Source organism: Berghia stephanieae, chromosome 11 (assembly GCF_034508935.2).
Source record: "Berghia stephanieae isolate SIO BIC M18660-M18661 chromosome 11, UCSD_Bste_1.3, whole genome shotgun sequence".
NCBI classification, from domain to species: domain Eukaryota; kingdom Metazoa; phylum Mollusca; class Gastropoda; order Nudibranchia; family Aeolidiidae; genus Berghia; species Berghia stephanieae.
Genome location: NC_088370.1, coordinates 29,451,562 through 29,468,330, shown reverse-complemented (window position 1 = coordinate 29,468,330; position 16,769 = coordinate 29,451,562). Strand labels below are relative to the sequence as shown.

The following is a 16,769-nucleotide window of genomic DNA, read 5'->3' as shown; positions in this document are numbered from 1 at the left end:
GACACAAGAACAGGATCCGACTAAGAGGAACACACTCAAATGCTTACATTATACATCCGAAACAAATACAGTATAACAATAACAGAGAGATGATTTACAACGAAAAAACTATCAAAAACCAAGTAATCTCATTCCAAGAGAAAGACAGAAAGCAAGTTGGAAAACAGACAGAGGGGTATCCAAGACGCAGTGACCTTCCTGCCCACTATGGGAGGTCAGGAACTCCACCCAAAACAATTTCTATTTCTCAACAAGGAGAGAAATTCACAAAGACCTGTAAAATAAACCACCCACAAAGTAAGATGAAAGATGAAACAAATAACAGTGATGCATGTCGAGTAACCATTTTATTATTCACAAACAATGACTAAGTAACAAAAAAGGAGAAAAAAAAAAAAGTCCACAGCCCCAATGTTTACATGAAGATAAGCCTGGGCGGGTACATCAAAATAACGATGATGGTGGTGATGATGATGATGATGTTAGAGGTCAGTAATGCAGTTATGATACATATGTATGATGATAGTAGCAGTAACGATAACAAACATGAATATGAATGATAATTAATAGCAGTAATTTGTTTGTTGTTTGTTGCTTTAGGTCTCTTCCAACACAATTGAGGTTATATGAGAGACCGCTGAAACAAAAAAACAAACAATCTAACAAAAATAGTACAAATGTCAATCAAAATCATAACCTAAAGATATCATAAGCTAAATTATAAATAACCAAGAACAAACAGGCAGAGGATTTACAGGAAAAAAAATATCCCCTGTCAAAAATACAATCACAAACCAAAGAAGCAGGATAGGCTAGTAAAGAGAAAAGAAACGACATCACTATCGGATCGTACACCCATGCGAACATCATAGGTATATGATTCAAGGGTGATGCTCCCATCCAACCACCCGCTAATAGCAGTAATAATAATTAATAATAATAATAATAATTTACAGACATAACCAACCATGAAATGAAATTGCTAATGGGTCAGCAACATGCGAATGTTAACAATCCAATATTTATAATTCAAAATATGAGCCAAGTCGAATGTCTTGCTTGTTTGTCTGCATGCACACGGCACAAAAAAATATCTGTGGTAAGTAATGTATTATTAAAACCACAGTAGTAATAATAATAGTAGTAGTAGTAATATTAATAATGGTCAAAAAGAGCACAATTAAAACTGAGGCATTCGTTTTTTTGTTTTAATTTAGGGCGCTTGAGACCCTATTAGGTCATTTCAGAGCCAGTGAAACGGAATGATAGCGGAAAGTTGTAGAGATTTGAAGTTAAAATAAATGAAGAAAAAGAATTACCTAAAAGTCCACCAATCCAGACACAAGCAAAGGATCCCGCTATGAAGGATACACTCAAAATGTTTACAAAGTACAATATATAATATTCAAAACTAATAATTATAAAAGAACATGACAGTTACAGAGAGATGATTTACAACAAAAATATATCCTCTCTCAAAAAAGGTACTATAAATTTGATTGTCTCCCTCCCAGCTAAGGATCCCCGCCACTATCGGGAAATAAACTGAGCAATGTCAATCCAGAACAAAAACAGAGAGCATGTGGAAAGGGAAAACAGATAAGGTGGGATAGAGGACACAGCAAGTGATCTCCTGCCCACCCAGACTCATCAAAAAAATTTGAATCAATATCCTTATTCAATTCCATTCTTCCAGTCCTAATTCATTATCAATTGGAATATGAACCAGATAAAAGAGATATAAAAACGATTATAAAGTAGAAAAAAATAAAACCAAACAAAAACTAACAACACAAAAAATAGTTGGGATTTTTTTTTTTTTTTTAAATAAGTAATCATGGCAACTGAACCTTTGATAAGAAAAATGGTTTGGAAGCAACATTTTATGCATGTATCCATATTCACATTGTATTCCAATGACTTTTGACAGAACAAGAATGAATGTCGCAGAAAACTAATGCTACGATTTAACAGACTGTAGCTTGCGTTTATAGAACCTAAACCACGTGGGGTAATAACTTTTTCCTCGATGACTTAACAGCACCTAGCACCTTCTGAATGAATCAATCTAATTGTTGACAATGAAGATAAAATAAATGGCTCAAGACATCTAAAAATATCATGACATGGAATGGATTTGTATTTCTTTTGTTTTAAAACAAAAAATATATTTAAAAATTATATAACTATATAATATGATCGAACAACCTAATTTATTTTAACATAAACCATCTTTGAATATATGTAAATTTAAAGTGACCAGGAAAAAAAAAGGTTAAGAAATAAACACCAATTGTCAAATTAATAAATAACACCCGAACTATAGAACACATTGAAAACATAATACTTTACACAGTTGTGTCAGCCACATTAATTATTTTCATTACACACATCAAACGGCTGGTTAACGAAATTCTTAAATAGACTTGACTTTATTCACACAAAAAAAATCATATTTTGAAAAAGTGCAACTATCAATAATAAATTTAAACTTTCTATTCATTGAATTTATTAAGATTGAAAGTAAAGAAGTCTTGTAATTCCTGCAAAATAAAAATGTAAAAAAATAAAAAAATTCCCTTTATTCATCCCAGAGGGGAAATTTGTAGAGTATTCCAAGGGAATACTGAAATTACCCAGGCGTGAGCCGCAATGCAGCACCGCAAATTGAGCTAGAGCGAGGTGATTTGCTCTAGGCCACACAGCGCAGCAGCAGATGATCGAACTCGGTACCTTTTGGGTATGAAGCAAAGACCGTACTGCTGAGCCACGCTATCCCTGTAAATAATCTGCCTTGATACTTCTTCTAGGTCGATAATCTCCTACACCGCCACTACTTTTTTTCTTCTTATTCTTCATTTACAAACTGTAAATTTCCATATGATCAGACTTTGAAGCTCAAAGCATGTATAATCATATGATACATCATGCCGGTTGGCAAGTCTGATAAAATAATCATGATCATGTCAAAATCAAATTTTAAATCTATTATGGAAATATGAGCTCTTGCTTAATATTTACTAACTTTCATTGCATTTTGAATGTCAATGTCATTTATTTTCTTTTATATATCCGCCATTCCATCAATTTTAATCTGAAACTGAAACCACTTTCATAATAAAATAATCAGTTTGATCATGTCAAAATCAAATTTTAAATCTAATATGGGAATATGAGCTCTTGCTTAATACTTACTAACTTTCATTGGGTTTTGAATGTCAATGTCATTTATTTTCTTTTATATATCAGCCATCAATTTTAATCTGAAACTGAAACCACTTTCATAATTTATTTTTTTAAAAATAATTTAGTTCAAATCATAGCACTAAAATTATTTAATTTGAAAATCACGTTTGATGGTCAATCCATATAGTTTAAGTGACTTATGTCTACAAAAATTATACTTACTGATATTTTGGTACCAGGGCTGTGGGAAAGGAGAAGAAGAGAACTTGCTCTTTCTTTGTTTTTAAGAGTTTTATGGTGCATACGACACATTTAGGTAATTTTAGCGCAAGTAAAAATGAAGAAAATGGTATAGTAAAAAATTCTAGATTTACAATTCAAAAGCAACGAGAAACAGAAAGGCAAAGGGGAATGATCCAAATAGGGAACAGATGTAGATTCCGAGAGCTCACTATCAGTGTACTTAAATTGAGATCACTGAAAAGTCTAATTTGGACACAAGCGCAGGTCCCCACTAACAGGAATAATCTCAAATGTTTACAACATCAAGATACTGAAAACAAAAATAAAACATAACATAATAGTAATAGAGATGATTTACAATGACAAAAAAATATCTGCCAAAACTAAACATTTAACTATTTTTTGTATATGAGGCCAAAATTCCATTTCTGTAAAGGAACATTTGCTAGCATTTGGAAAGGATGTTTATTTGTTTGTTTTTAAGAGTTTTATTAGGCTTGCAACACATTAAGGTCATATCAGCGCCAGTTAAAATGAAGAACATGGGATAGTAATAAGTTCTAGAATTACAATTAAAGCACCCAAGAAAAGGTAAGACAAAGGGGAATTGGTTCAAATAGAAAACAGACGTAGATTCTAAGAGAACACTATCAAAGTACTTAGTTTGAGAGATCACCTAGAAGTCTCATCCATACACAAGCACAGGTCCCCACTGAGAGGAATACACTCAAATGTTTACAAATCATAAATATGTGAAAAAAACAACATAATACAGTGCATAGCAGAGAGATGATTTACAAGGAAAAAAATATCATCTCCCAAGACGAACCATACATTTGAATGTTTCCCGCTCAGCCAGGGCCAGGACAAAACCAAGTAATCTCATTCCAAGACAGACAGAAAGCATGTTGGAAAACAGATATAGGGGGATAAAGGACACGGTAAGTACCTCCCTGCCCACTATGGGAGTTGGATAGGATGTTTGCTATGTCAAGACTTGAATCACAAAGGTAAAATTCTTGCAAAAGTATTCTCAATGATTGGGTGAGAGGGGAGAAGGAATAAAACAAATTTAGCAAATTAAGAAAATCTAATACAACAGGATGTAACTGTAATTTCCCATCCACATGTTATATTCCTTTCACAACTGGATACAAAAGTAACAAGCTCATGACAAAGCATCAATGGTCACCATAAATAACAATAGCAACATGATGATGACGATGAAAGTTTTTATGACAATATAAATATGAACAAGTTGTAACCCCCTCTAAAAAAAATGCCAATGGGGTTTTAAATCTGTTCCAATATTTAACAATAACAGGTTTTCATGAGTTTTGCAGCATGTTATGTACAAAGGTGCATGAGTGCATCAAATAACTTTCAACTATTTACAAGTTGTACATAACAATGGTTTATATCCATAAATTTATGCTAGGATGTCACATGGAATTTTTTTGTCTTTTTCTTGATGGCAACCTCATCACTGCTATAGCCAGAGCCAGACAACTCATCATCAGAACTTAAAACCGAAGACCTCCTATTTTTCGACAACATTTTCATGGCCAATCCACCAACACCGTCTTCTAACGAGTCTCTGACTTTTAATGAGGGAACAGGAGTGCGACTGCTACGACGGGTGGGGGAAATAAATGATGGGGTAGGGGTAGGGGCTGATGATTTGGTACGTTTCTTAGATACAGATGAGGAGGGGGATGTATTTGATGATATTGCTGTTGATGACTGTGAAGTTCCTGAAGTTGTAGATGATGATGATAATGGAATTGTTGCTGCTGAAGACCTCATAGGTGACAGATTAGGAGGAGGTGATAACAATGATATTGATGACGCTGGTGTGACAGAATGTATGAAAGGTAGTGTTGACACCACAGATTCTGATTTAGGAAAACCATTGAAACGTGATGTGGACGTGATAGGCGGTTTCGACGGTGACGATTGGATGGTGGATATTTTCTTGGCAATGTTAGAAGTGGTAGGAGATGTTGGCAGCATGCCATGTGATGATGGCAATGATTCTTCTTTAGGTGCTGGAGTTGCTGTTGATGAAATATCATTATCCAATGTAACAGAATTCGAAACTGCATTTGCAACCTTATCATTAATCACTTGATTACAAGATTCTTCTACAAACATTAGCATCTCTTTCGAGTCTACTTCCATCTCTTCTTCATTCCTTTTTCCATCTCCATTATTTGGTGACCTCATTGTATCAGAATCATTACCGTTCAATGCAGTGGAAACATTTTCACCATCGGCTCCTTCCCTAGTCACAATTGCACTCTCTTTCTCCTTAATATCATCTATATTTTGAAAATTATCATTAATCTCCTCTTCCTCTTCATCATCATCCTCCTCATCATAATCTTCCTCCTCCTCAAGCACATCTTCATCACCATTATAATCACATTTATCAAAAAAGTCAGCAAAATCAATTTCCATACACATAGAAGTCCACATTGTTTCAATATATTCCTGCATTGATTCCTTATCCAACCATCTGTCTACAAAACTGTCACCTTCCTCATCATAGATAACACTATTCCAGTCTGCAACCTCCCTTCGCTGTCTAACTACAACTCCAGTGAACATTTCTCCCTTATCAGGAATGGTAACGACTGATCCTCCAAATGTACATGCCGGGTCAGCATCCTCTTCTGGTACCAAAGGAATGACAGTGGGTTCTTTGGAAGGGTCCACTTTGGGCCTCTCTAGTGCTTTGACCTGCCTACGTTTTACAACACATGTAAGAAGCTCGTGGAGGTCTTCTTTTTCCCTTGGGCCAGCAAAAGGAGCTGGAGAACTGGTGAACAACGATATAACAGGACCCAGAGAGACATGGCGGGGACTACATTTTCTATTCCGAGTCCTTGATAGTAAACTGTAGCTGAACACTTTTGATGACTTTTTCAATTCCTCACTACTCCAGTCTACCTTCTGTTTTTTGTTAACAACGAAGGCCTTGGGCAAATCAAAAACCCGTTTCCTGGATTTTTTCCTCCTGGCTGCGGGAGAAGCATTTTCTTTACCTTGCTTCTTTTCCATAATTAAATTGTCTTTCTTCTCACTACAAACTTTTGCACTATCATAATTGAATTTTTTCTCCATCTCTTCTTCCGTTTCTGAAACCGAACCCTTGACATCATTAGGAAATGTCTCAACTTTATCGGCCTTTGCTTCTCCCTCACAAACATTTCCCACCAGATTTTCAACACCCTTGTTCTCATTGAGAATATCACTTGCAAAACCCCCTACACAAACTTCCTTTTTATGACCTATGAAATTCAATTCTTCCTCCTCCATTGGACTAGAAATCACATTTTTATCGGGAGACATTGAGGATGAATCAAAATCGACAGATATATCTTCTTTTTCACTGAATGAATGTTTACTACTTGATCTCTTTTTCCTTGACCCAGACCTTTTATTTTTTGCTTTGGGAGACCCTTGCAAATGTTCAATTTTTTCCTCCTCTCTGACCTGATCACCTTCATTCATAGTTTCATCTTCCACCCCTATATCATTATTCACATTTTCTTCCACTTCTCTGTCCTTTTCAACATGAGAATACAATGCCTGTTTTTCTGGACTTTTCACAGAGCCCTGAAGAGGTATCTGTTGAGGAGGAGACCTGACCATCTCATCCTCCTGTGAACTGATTTCAGAATCAAGAAACAATTTGGAGGGTAGATCTTCTCCCAAAATGTTGGAACCACTGATATGACGAGAAATGCTGTCACTCCTCACCGGTTTTTCAGGCGATTCCTCATCAGGTTGAAACAGTTCAGTTGGCATTCTGTACCTCTCTGCAGCACTGACCTGGCTTTCATCAACACTGAACACTCGCTGTTTTCCAACACTTTCTGATACATCCATTGAATCTTCTTCAGTATCATTATCTTTCTTCTGCTCCCCAACCTCTGTGTTCTCACCAACCATTGATTTATCTCCGCTTCTGGCTTCATTGAGAAAATCATCCACATTGAATCTGGTTTGTTCCTGAGTAGATGTTTTCGATTCCACGGTTCCCATTTGATTATGCTTAATATCATTTGATGAATGTTCACCAGCATTTTCAGGAATATATTCTCCTGGTTTGGGTGGTTTTGCTGCACCTTGGGCTGCTTTGATCAATGTCTCTATTTCGTTCTGACTCACCGAGTGACCCATAGCAAGTGTCTGCTGCATCCTGGTCATGTCTGAAGCAAACAAAGTCGCTGAAGAAGAAGATGGGGGTGACGATATCAATGGAGGTGATGTAACTGTTTTCCCAGTCAGGAGACTAATACCAGTCTTGCGTGTGGCACCTAGAGGTGGTGTTTGAGTGTTACCAAGAATACCCTGGGTGAGAATATCGAATCCATGGTTGGCTTTGATAGAGGGAATAGACTGCGTAATAACTCTTGGTCCCTGATTAGCCGTTGCTTCTGGAGTAGCTTCTTCCTGACAGTTCATAGGGGACTGGTGGAGAGAAGACGACAGTGACACACTTTCTACAGGGGGAGGGCAAAGTGGATCGACTGTATTGGCAGAGGTAATAAGACCAGACTCTGACACAATTTGCTGAGACTCTGCATGCAAACTGACAGCAGCACTGGAAAAATCTGGAATTGATACCACAGGTGCACCATCAACTGATTCTGTACTGGTCTGAATAATCTGCCCTCCAATTCCATGAAAATCTGCTGGCAGCATAGTAACAGTTCCAGGCTGTCCTGCCAAATTTGCTTGAAGCTGATGCTGCTGCTGTTGCTGGCCTAGAATGATTGTATTCTGTCGTCCCCCACGCCCGCCCCTCATAGGCTTAACAGACCCGCGGGCTCTACTTCCTCTTCCACCTCTGTTTCCTCTCCCTCCACGACCACGAGAGGGTGTTAAAACAGTTGGGCTGATGGCATCCAGTTCTGGGTACAGGCTTTGGACACCTGCATCAACAGAATCAACTGGTGATGGGGTCATATCTGCTGTATTGACAGTTGTTAGTTGACCACCAATGATAGTGCCTGACGACGACAGTGCTGTAAATGCTTTGCTGCCCAGCTGTGCCCCAGACAATGTCTGAATGGAAGCCATCTGCTGTGTATTGGAACCTGGCAAAATGTACCTGTGTAAAAAAACAAAAACATAAGTGAATCAACATGTTTCGATGTTAGGAGTTTACAGTGTTTAAGGCTGTGTCAGTGCATTGAAAGAACATTTGTAAGATAATTGCTATAAAGTTGATCAAATTCTGTTATCGAGGGCATCAGACCGTAACTGTAAGTGAGAGTGAGATAATTTTGAGAATTTATTTTTTTTAAACTGTGACTTCTGCAAAAACACTTAACGTGTGTTTAAGAAACAGTTTGAGATCATCTACCATTCTCATCCGGACACCTGCAGAGGATCCCACAAAGAGGAATACACTCAAAATGTTTAACGTATACAATAGACATTATTTTTAGGAGGAATAAAAATCATCTCCCAAAACTAATCATTTACACATTTGACTGTTTGTCTCTCTGCCAACGACTCTGGCCAGGGCCAGGACAAAACAGTATTCTCATTCAAACTGAAAAGAATATATTGGAGGATAGAGGACGCAGCAACAATGACCTCTCATGAGAGGTCAATAGACCCCTCCCAGATTTTTCTCTTTGTCAATATCAATTAATTCTGGGAAATTACAAAATGTTAGCCCATATAACCACCACTAAAAATCTCCAAAACATGCTGCCTGAGGCATAAATCCAAGTAAAAATGAAATGTCAAAAAACGTAATGAAAAAAAAATGTTGACATGGCCGGTTTCCCCTTTGTCAAAACCAATAACACAAAAGTAAGAAAAAACAAAAAACAAACAAATGGATGTTGATTGAAAAAAAAAACAAATGGATAAATGAAGGCACACAACATTACTGTCAAATCGTCACAACACCTTGTCACTTGACCAAAAGATAAAAATCTATTTTTGTCTTGGATGGATATGATTTTTCCGATGAAAAAAAGAATCGTAAGTATGACCAATGGTGAGGCAATTAACCTCTTTTCAGAATAGAACTGGGGGAAGGAAATGATTGTTTTATAAAGCTATAGAAATGAACCCCTAAGGTTTTTCTAAGAACCTAAGAAAAAAATAGCCAAAACAACAATCATCATGTTTTAAAAAACTCTCAGTTCATACGCCCGCTTTAGACATGATTATTTCTATTGTGATATTTGAAAGAGGGCAATTTTTAAAAAAAAGTGATTGGGATTATTTAAAAATGAAAAGTATTTAATTTATAGAGATTTCGACGTCGTTTCATAAAATGGTTGATCTCAAGGAGACTGCCGATGATGCATTAGAAAATCTCTTGCTAAAGCACTTAACGTTTGGGAGACAGCAGCCTAGAGCTAAGATGTATTCCTTATCTAAAGTTAACAAATATCTAGAATATCAAATAAATTTGTCACTAATCCTTTAAAAAAAAAAAAAGACAGATGGAAAAATATTTCCTAAGTATTATGCCCTGTCAAGTTCATACAATTTTGAGATACTGCTGAGTCCATTTGCGGGTAAAGTAAATGCTTTTCAAACTGAGGCATATGGACCTCCAAGCTAAATAAAAATCCTTCCACCTAAATAAGACAGCGTTAGGGTAGAAAAAATTCAGGTGGATAACATAAAAAATAGTCACTGGCATCATGCAGTCGACTGCATTCGTTTTAAACTGTTGTCAAAAAATTAAAACATCTGATTTCAACTTGAAATGACAGTTCAATACGTCATCCCATCAGTTTTCTTCACCAAATGCACGGTTTGGAACAGCATCGTTCCATTAGGGCATTCCATGTTCCAAAATGCCTTTTCAGAACATCTGAAGACCTAGAATTCCTTTTAAAAAATACCATCTAATCGAGTTAAAAACTTCCTCTTAAATATCCTAAAATATATATCCATACATAGCCCCTATGCACAATACCGCCATGACCCAAAACAGCAGTATGTTTGGACAATTATAAAATATAACCTAGAGCTTTTTTCTGTTCCTTGATTTAAATTTTTACCTGGCAGCTATGAAGTACTATCAATTATCCCAAAAAGCTTTTCCATATGACTGAACTGAAATTCACTGCCTACAAAATTTTTTTTTAAAAATGTTTAAAAGTAAAATGGATAAAGCTGATCTACTTACTTGAAACTTTCCTGGGTCCTACTGGGTGTCTGAACCGATGAAGATGACAGGATTGATATTCCTTGTGACCTGTCCTCAAGAGCAGTGGAGGCATTAGCTAAGAGACTAACAGGCCCTCCGTGCAGGGGTGTTTGAGTGCCACTCTCATCACTCAGGGTAACAGATGATGTTAAAGTATTGTTACTTTCCTCAGACTGCTTTAACTCTCTCACAAAGATGTTACCGGAGGTCTGCCCCTGCTGCAGCTGTTGAGAGACGGCTGACACAGCATCTCCTCCAGACAAGGATTGCGATATAATCCTGGTGGTAGTTGTAGAAGAGGGTTGGTGTCCACCAGCAGCAGGTTGACCAAGAATCAGAGTTCTTGTAGGACTGGCCCCTGCAGCTGCTGCAGAACCTTTAGGGACACTGATGAGTTGGATGGTGCGTTTACCTCCAGTACCCTGATTACCGGGGATGGTTATGTAGCGAGTGGTGGGTGCTGAACTTGTGTTGATGGTACTGGTGGGAAATGAGGCGGACAACGAAGAGGCAGGGGGTATGAGGGTGCTAGACTGAAGGGCTGCAGAGAGTAATGATGATGATGTGCGAACAGATGAGGATGATGGAGATGATGAAAGTAATGATGATGATGTTGTAGAAGAATGTGTGGTTGTCTCTGATGCAGTAGACTTTTCAACTGGGACGAGCATCATCTTATCCCCTCTGACAATCAGTCGAGTCATTATGTTAGGACCTCCTTTTGGATTAGGAATTTGTAAATAGCGGTTTCCCTCACTTAGTCCAGTGCGGGCCAACGCTCGAATAGCACCACTATTCAGAGTTAAAGTTGATGATTTCGACTGAGAATCTACAGACTCAGGAGTAGAGGTGGCTTGTGAAGTTAGCATTGACACTGAGGATGAAACCTGAGTTACAATACTAGATGTGGGCTCAGTGACTATTCCAGAATCAGAAACAGATGCCTGCATAGCTTCCACTCCTGTCCCTCCCAAATCTGAGACCGATGTGGCAACTTGAGACTCATCTGTAGATGCCACTGGCTCTACATCCATTGGAGTCTCAGATATAGGTCCTGTTAATGCTTCTCCAGGTGTTTCAGAGGTAGCCAAAGGTGAGGCCTGGTTTAGAGAATCAGTTAATGTTTGAGTTGCTGGCTCAGTTTGAGCTAGAGAGACTGCTTCAGTGTTTTCAGCCTGCGCCGGAGTTGAGACTGATGATGATAACACCTGTCCTTGAGCTGTTGTGGGAGCATTAGCTTCAGTTGGAACAGTTGGGGTCAAGGTTATAGTTTGCTGCTGAGTAGTACCGTCACTGGAGGCTTTGGAGATTGTGGTAGTAATTCGTGTATTACTATTACCACTAATAGCACCAGAGCGTTGAAGAAGCTGTAATAGTTGTGTTGCCGATAACTGGTTGAGAGATGTTGAGCCATCTTGTGACCGTAGTACTACAACTTTCTTTTGTTGAGGAACTCCAGTGGCAGATGATGTCTGTGCAGCATTATTGTTTCCACCTACAAGTATAACACGCTGAGGGGAGGCTGTCCCAGGTGTTGAGCCCCTCAACTGAGCACCCATTCCCTGCAGCGCCGAAAGTGGAAGTCGAATGATTTGAGGAGAATTGGCAGGACGAGTCACAGTTGCACCAGGAAGGCTGGGTGCTATCAATTGGTTGTTTACCCCTCTTCTCAGCGTTGTCACATTATTAATACCTCTTCCCCTTCCCCCACGACCTCTAATGCCACCTCTTGCCCCTCTGCCTCTGGGAGTGTAGGGAGAGAAGTTTGCCAATGTGTTCTGGGATTGACTGATAAGGCCAGACAAAACAGATGATGCAGTTCCCTGTACCATTCCTGTGGTAGCACCTAGGGTTGTTGTCGCTGGCGTGGGAGGTTTAGCTGAGGAAAACAATGTTTGACATTATGAAAGTAAATCACATTTATGAGACAAAACATCACATAATCATAAGAATATTGGTATGACGCATTTCAATTCAAGGATAATAAAAAAATAAAACTTAAAAGTTTATTTTAATTAAGGAGCATATAAAGATAATCAGGTTATAAACTTTTTATAAAAAAGGCAGAGTTAAGATTTTAATATAAAGCCCAAAATTTACATATGAAAATGATTATAAAAACAAGAGCATGATGTAAATCAAATTTACTTTTTAATCCGATTTTTCAGGGGACATTCCGTATCAAAAATATTTTTGAAATTCCTTCTAAAAATGATTATTTAACCAAATTTATTTAATAGCTAAAGATTCTAGAATATAAAAAATGTTCAGGATATTTGGCCTTGGAATATAGTTTTGATGGGCTTGTATATAACTCAATTATGGTATTTGTTGCCAAAATTTAATAAAAGTTGCCACATATCTGTCCCCTTAAATTGAAATGCAATTATGCATGTGAACTCACATAAACTACTTCATTTGCAATAAATGAATTCACACCTGTTTCTAAAGAATACATGCTAAAATATGCACGATTCATGAGATATAAAACATATTTTTTAAAAACATAAAATATGAGAGACATATTATATTTTATATAAAACAACTGATTCTGGATATGCAAACTACTAATTGATCCGATTCCTATTTAAATTAGGGTCCCGATAGATCAGTTGGTAGATCACTTATTTCACACTCAAACTCAAAGAGACAGAGTGAAGCCGAGATTTTTTTCCTGACCACCAAGTCCAGCGAGCACTGATTGGGTAGCTGCGTATGTTAGATTTGGTGGAAAGTACTTTGCGATGGACTAGCGTCCTATCCAAAGGGTAGCAAGCAATTGCTATTGTCTGTTTCAAGCTATAGAAACCAAGATAAACTCCGGCTCCGTGGACCTGACGGCTCTGAAGGACTACTGTTTGAATAACCTCACTAACCTGCATCTTGTCCAGGCTGCTGCACTGTTAGGACTAAGGAGGAGAGTATCCGTGTATCTTCAGTGTCTCTCATCACCTGAATGTGTCTTGGTGTAAGACGTCTTTCCCACATCACCATGTGTACCTGACTAGGGGGAATGGTCGGCTTGACGGTTTGATACCGTGTGATGACAGACTTGAGGTCGTCACATTCCATCCATGCATTGCCTGGTTACGTGGAGGTAAAATAATTTTTGAACATAAGAAAACTGAGGCATATTCAACATGTTTGTAAATACAGCAAAATGAGATGGGTTAAACAATTTCAACAATGAAAAACAAAATAACTGAAAAGCATCAACTTAATCATTTAAAAATCAGCATACAGGGCAGGGGTCCTGAGTTAAGCTGGTAGAGAACTCGTCTCACACGCAAAGGTAAATCGATCCCAGGTGAAGACCAGATGGTTTTCTGCTCCCCCAACAGTGATTAGTGAGATGTCTGAAAATACTTTGCGATAGAACAGCCTCCTATCCAAAGAGTAGCAAGCAATTGCTATTGTCCCTTTCACACTATAGAAACCAGGATAAACTCTCAATGGGCCTACTGAAGGACTGCTTTTAGTATAATTTTATTCTAAAATCCAGTTTTTTAATCCAAACGAATCAAAAAAGATTTGTAAAAAATCTACCTGGAGCATTTCTGACCCAAGCAATGAAGTGGTCTGGATTGTTTTTGTAATGGACGACTGCTGTCACCTCATAGTGATCGTCATTGTGGTCAAAGCTCAGCTCATCAAATCTGTTATGAGGCAGGCCTTTTACAAAATGCATCTGGACAAAGTCTTGAAGCCTGTGGTTGGTTACAATGAAGATGTGAAACGTTGAAAGTCTCAACACAAAACAAATAGGAAAAAAACAAAAATACAAATATATATGGCTCATACAATGACAAAGCCTGAAAATCAATAATAGTTCAAAGATGAGGAGTAATTCAAATTTCAAGTTTTAATGCAGTGCTGCCTACTTATATTGGCTGAATCACATCACATTCATGTAACATATTTTGTTATTTTTTAGCACAGGCATAAATTTTGAAGATTTTGAGTGTATTTTTTTAATACTTTTTTAAAAATGATTTTATTGCTTACATTGTTATGCAAATCAATATTGAAAAGATCACTGATAAAGATAAAGGTACACCTTTGGAATTTTTTAAGTAGTCATGACTAATTTTCCACAAAAATGCTGGATAGGCCAGTAATTCATTTCACTAATGTCCTGTCTGTTTGTTTATTGCTTTAGGTCTCTTCCAACACAAATGAGGTTATACGAGAGACCGCTGAAACAAAAAAACAAGCAATCTAACAAAAATAGTACAAATGTAAATCAAAATCATAACCTAAAGATATAAGCTAAACTATAAATAACTAAGAACAAACAGGCAGAAGATTTACAGAAAAAAAAATATCCCCTGTCAAAAATACAATCACAAACCAAAGAAGCAGGATAGGCAGTAAAGAGAAGAAGAAACGACATCACTATCGGATCGTACACCCATGCGAACATCATAGGTATATGATTCAAGGGTGATGCTCCCATCCAACCACCCGCTCACTAATGTCCCATACACAACTTTATTATTATTTATATTTTAAAATTCACTAATGTCCCATACACAATTTTAAAATATAAATAATAATAAAGAAAAACAAAAAAAGCAACCTTGTATAACGGCAAATATTCAACTCAAGACCCAGAGCAACCAAACAAACATAAGTTTGCATTTGCTTTCAATAAAATTCAAATTACAACAAAAATAATCAATCTGAAGTGTAAAATTTATACCCGGTTCAAAAATAAATCACACCTCTAAAAGCCTGAGGGCAGAAAAGGTAAAGGCACCAAATGGCCAAATTCTACATCCCCCAAAAAATCAATCCCAAGCAGTACCATACCATATCATGTAACGGGTGATTTAGACCAACTGACCTTTGAATATTGTGTGTATTTAATTCAATCATAAATTAATCCGGAAATATTATTATTTCTTTATCTAGCATTATTTATATTCTGTCCACAGAAGAAGCATTTTTTCATTTCATACTTGATACTGTTCCAAGTTTTACAGTTCTGTTAATAAAAAAAATAAAAAAATCCCTTATGCTAGTTTTGTATCTGTCAATAAAGATTTTAAACCAGTCTACTTTAGTAAAAAAAATTTGTACTCTAGAATGGGCACGCAATAATCAGTCTAAAAGCTACATAATTGTTGATGGAATAAAACAGGGTTGCCAATTCAGGAGGCAAAAATTTACTGAACTTTTATGCAAACACATATACCGACCCCTTTCTGAGTCCTGAACTACTCCAGTAAAAAGTCATTACTTTTTTCTGTTAAGCAGGTGATTGTAAAATATACTGAATTCCGTAAACATATGGAGAATTGGCAAAATTGCGAAAGTTCAAGGGAAAACTGGGTAACAGCAAGCATTTAAATATCACATGCCAATAAAAACAGACAATGATGGCATACTGACATAATTGGATAGGCTAAAAAATGAAACAAAACAAAATAGCGGCCAACTTTTCAAAGAGCTAAAATGGGTCACCTTAAACTAAGGCACAATACTGTCAATACCCAAAATAACAGTACGTGTGTGAACCATTATGACAATAGCATATTAATATATATTTCTGTTCCATGTTTTTAAAAGCACAATCCTGGGACATACAAGGCTCATTCCCATACACATGATGAACAGACCAGTTTTCTTTTTTCTTTAAAATTTTCCTCAGATTGCCAAATCCGGTAAGTCCCGATGTTATCCAGACAGTTGGCTGCTATGTAACAACACATAATGTGTGAAATGACCAGCTTGACAAGAACAATTGGCAATCATGGACTTGTTTTTATCACCAGCAGATATGATCTCATCAGCTTCAAAATTCACCCTTCTTAGAGCTCAGCACGAATCGAATATTTTGAGACATGTGACTGGTTCAATATTTTCACTTTTGCATTCCTCCATATTGCTTCTCAACTTCCTTGCAACAACCTTTTAGGACCACTATAAATTATTACCAACAATGAATCACTACTCACTATTAACTTAGCCCCCCCCCCCCCCCCCTCCCCTTCTCATTGTTCAAATATATAAATCTAAACAAGAATTGTAGAAACAGGACACCACATGAATTAATGCCTTTTACAACAACCTTTAAATAACTATCTCAGCAATATCGATATGAAAGGGGTTTGTCATGCTTTGAACCTCAGAATGTCATAAA

At 37.1% G+C, this 16,769-nt stretch overlaps 1 protein-coding gene across 1 annotated transcript in view; it reads right to left on the bottom strand.

The window, feature by feature from the left end:
- Positions 1–330: 330 nt before the first annotated feature.
- The window catches only part of LOC144956702 (uncharacterized), a 25,780-nt gene continuing 9,341 nt past the window's right edge, over positions 331–16,769 (bottom strand). Inside the window, exons 6-9 of the mRNA XM_078887371.1 lie at positions 14,171–14,331; positions 13,501–13,707; positions 10,604–12,503; positions 331–8,551 (exon numbers count right to left, since the gene is read on the bottom strand). Of these exons, the coding sequence (XP_078743497.1) occupies positions 4,864–8,551; positions 10,604–12,503; positions 13,501–13,707; positions 14,171–14,331 (5,956 nt within the window). The 3' untranslated portion in view covers positions 331–4,863. The remainder of the gene's footprint in view (positions 8,552–10,603; positions 12,504–13,500; positions 13,708–14,170; positions 14,332–16,769) is intronic.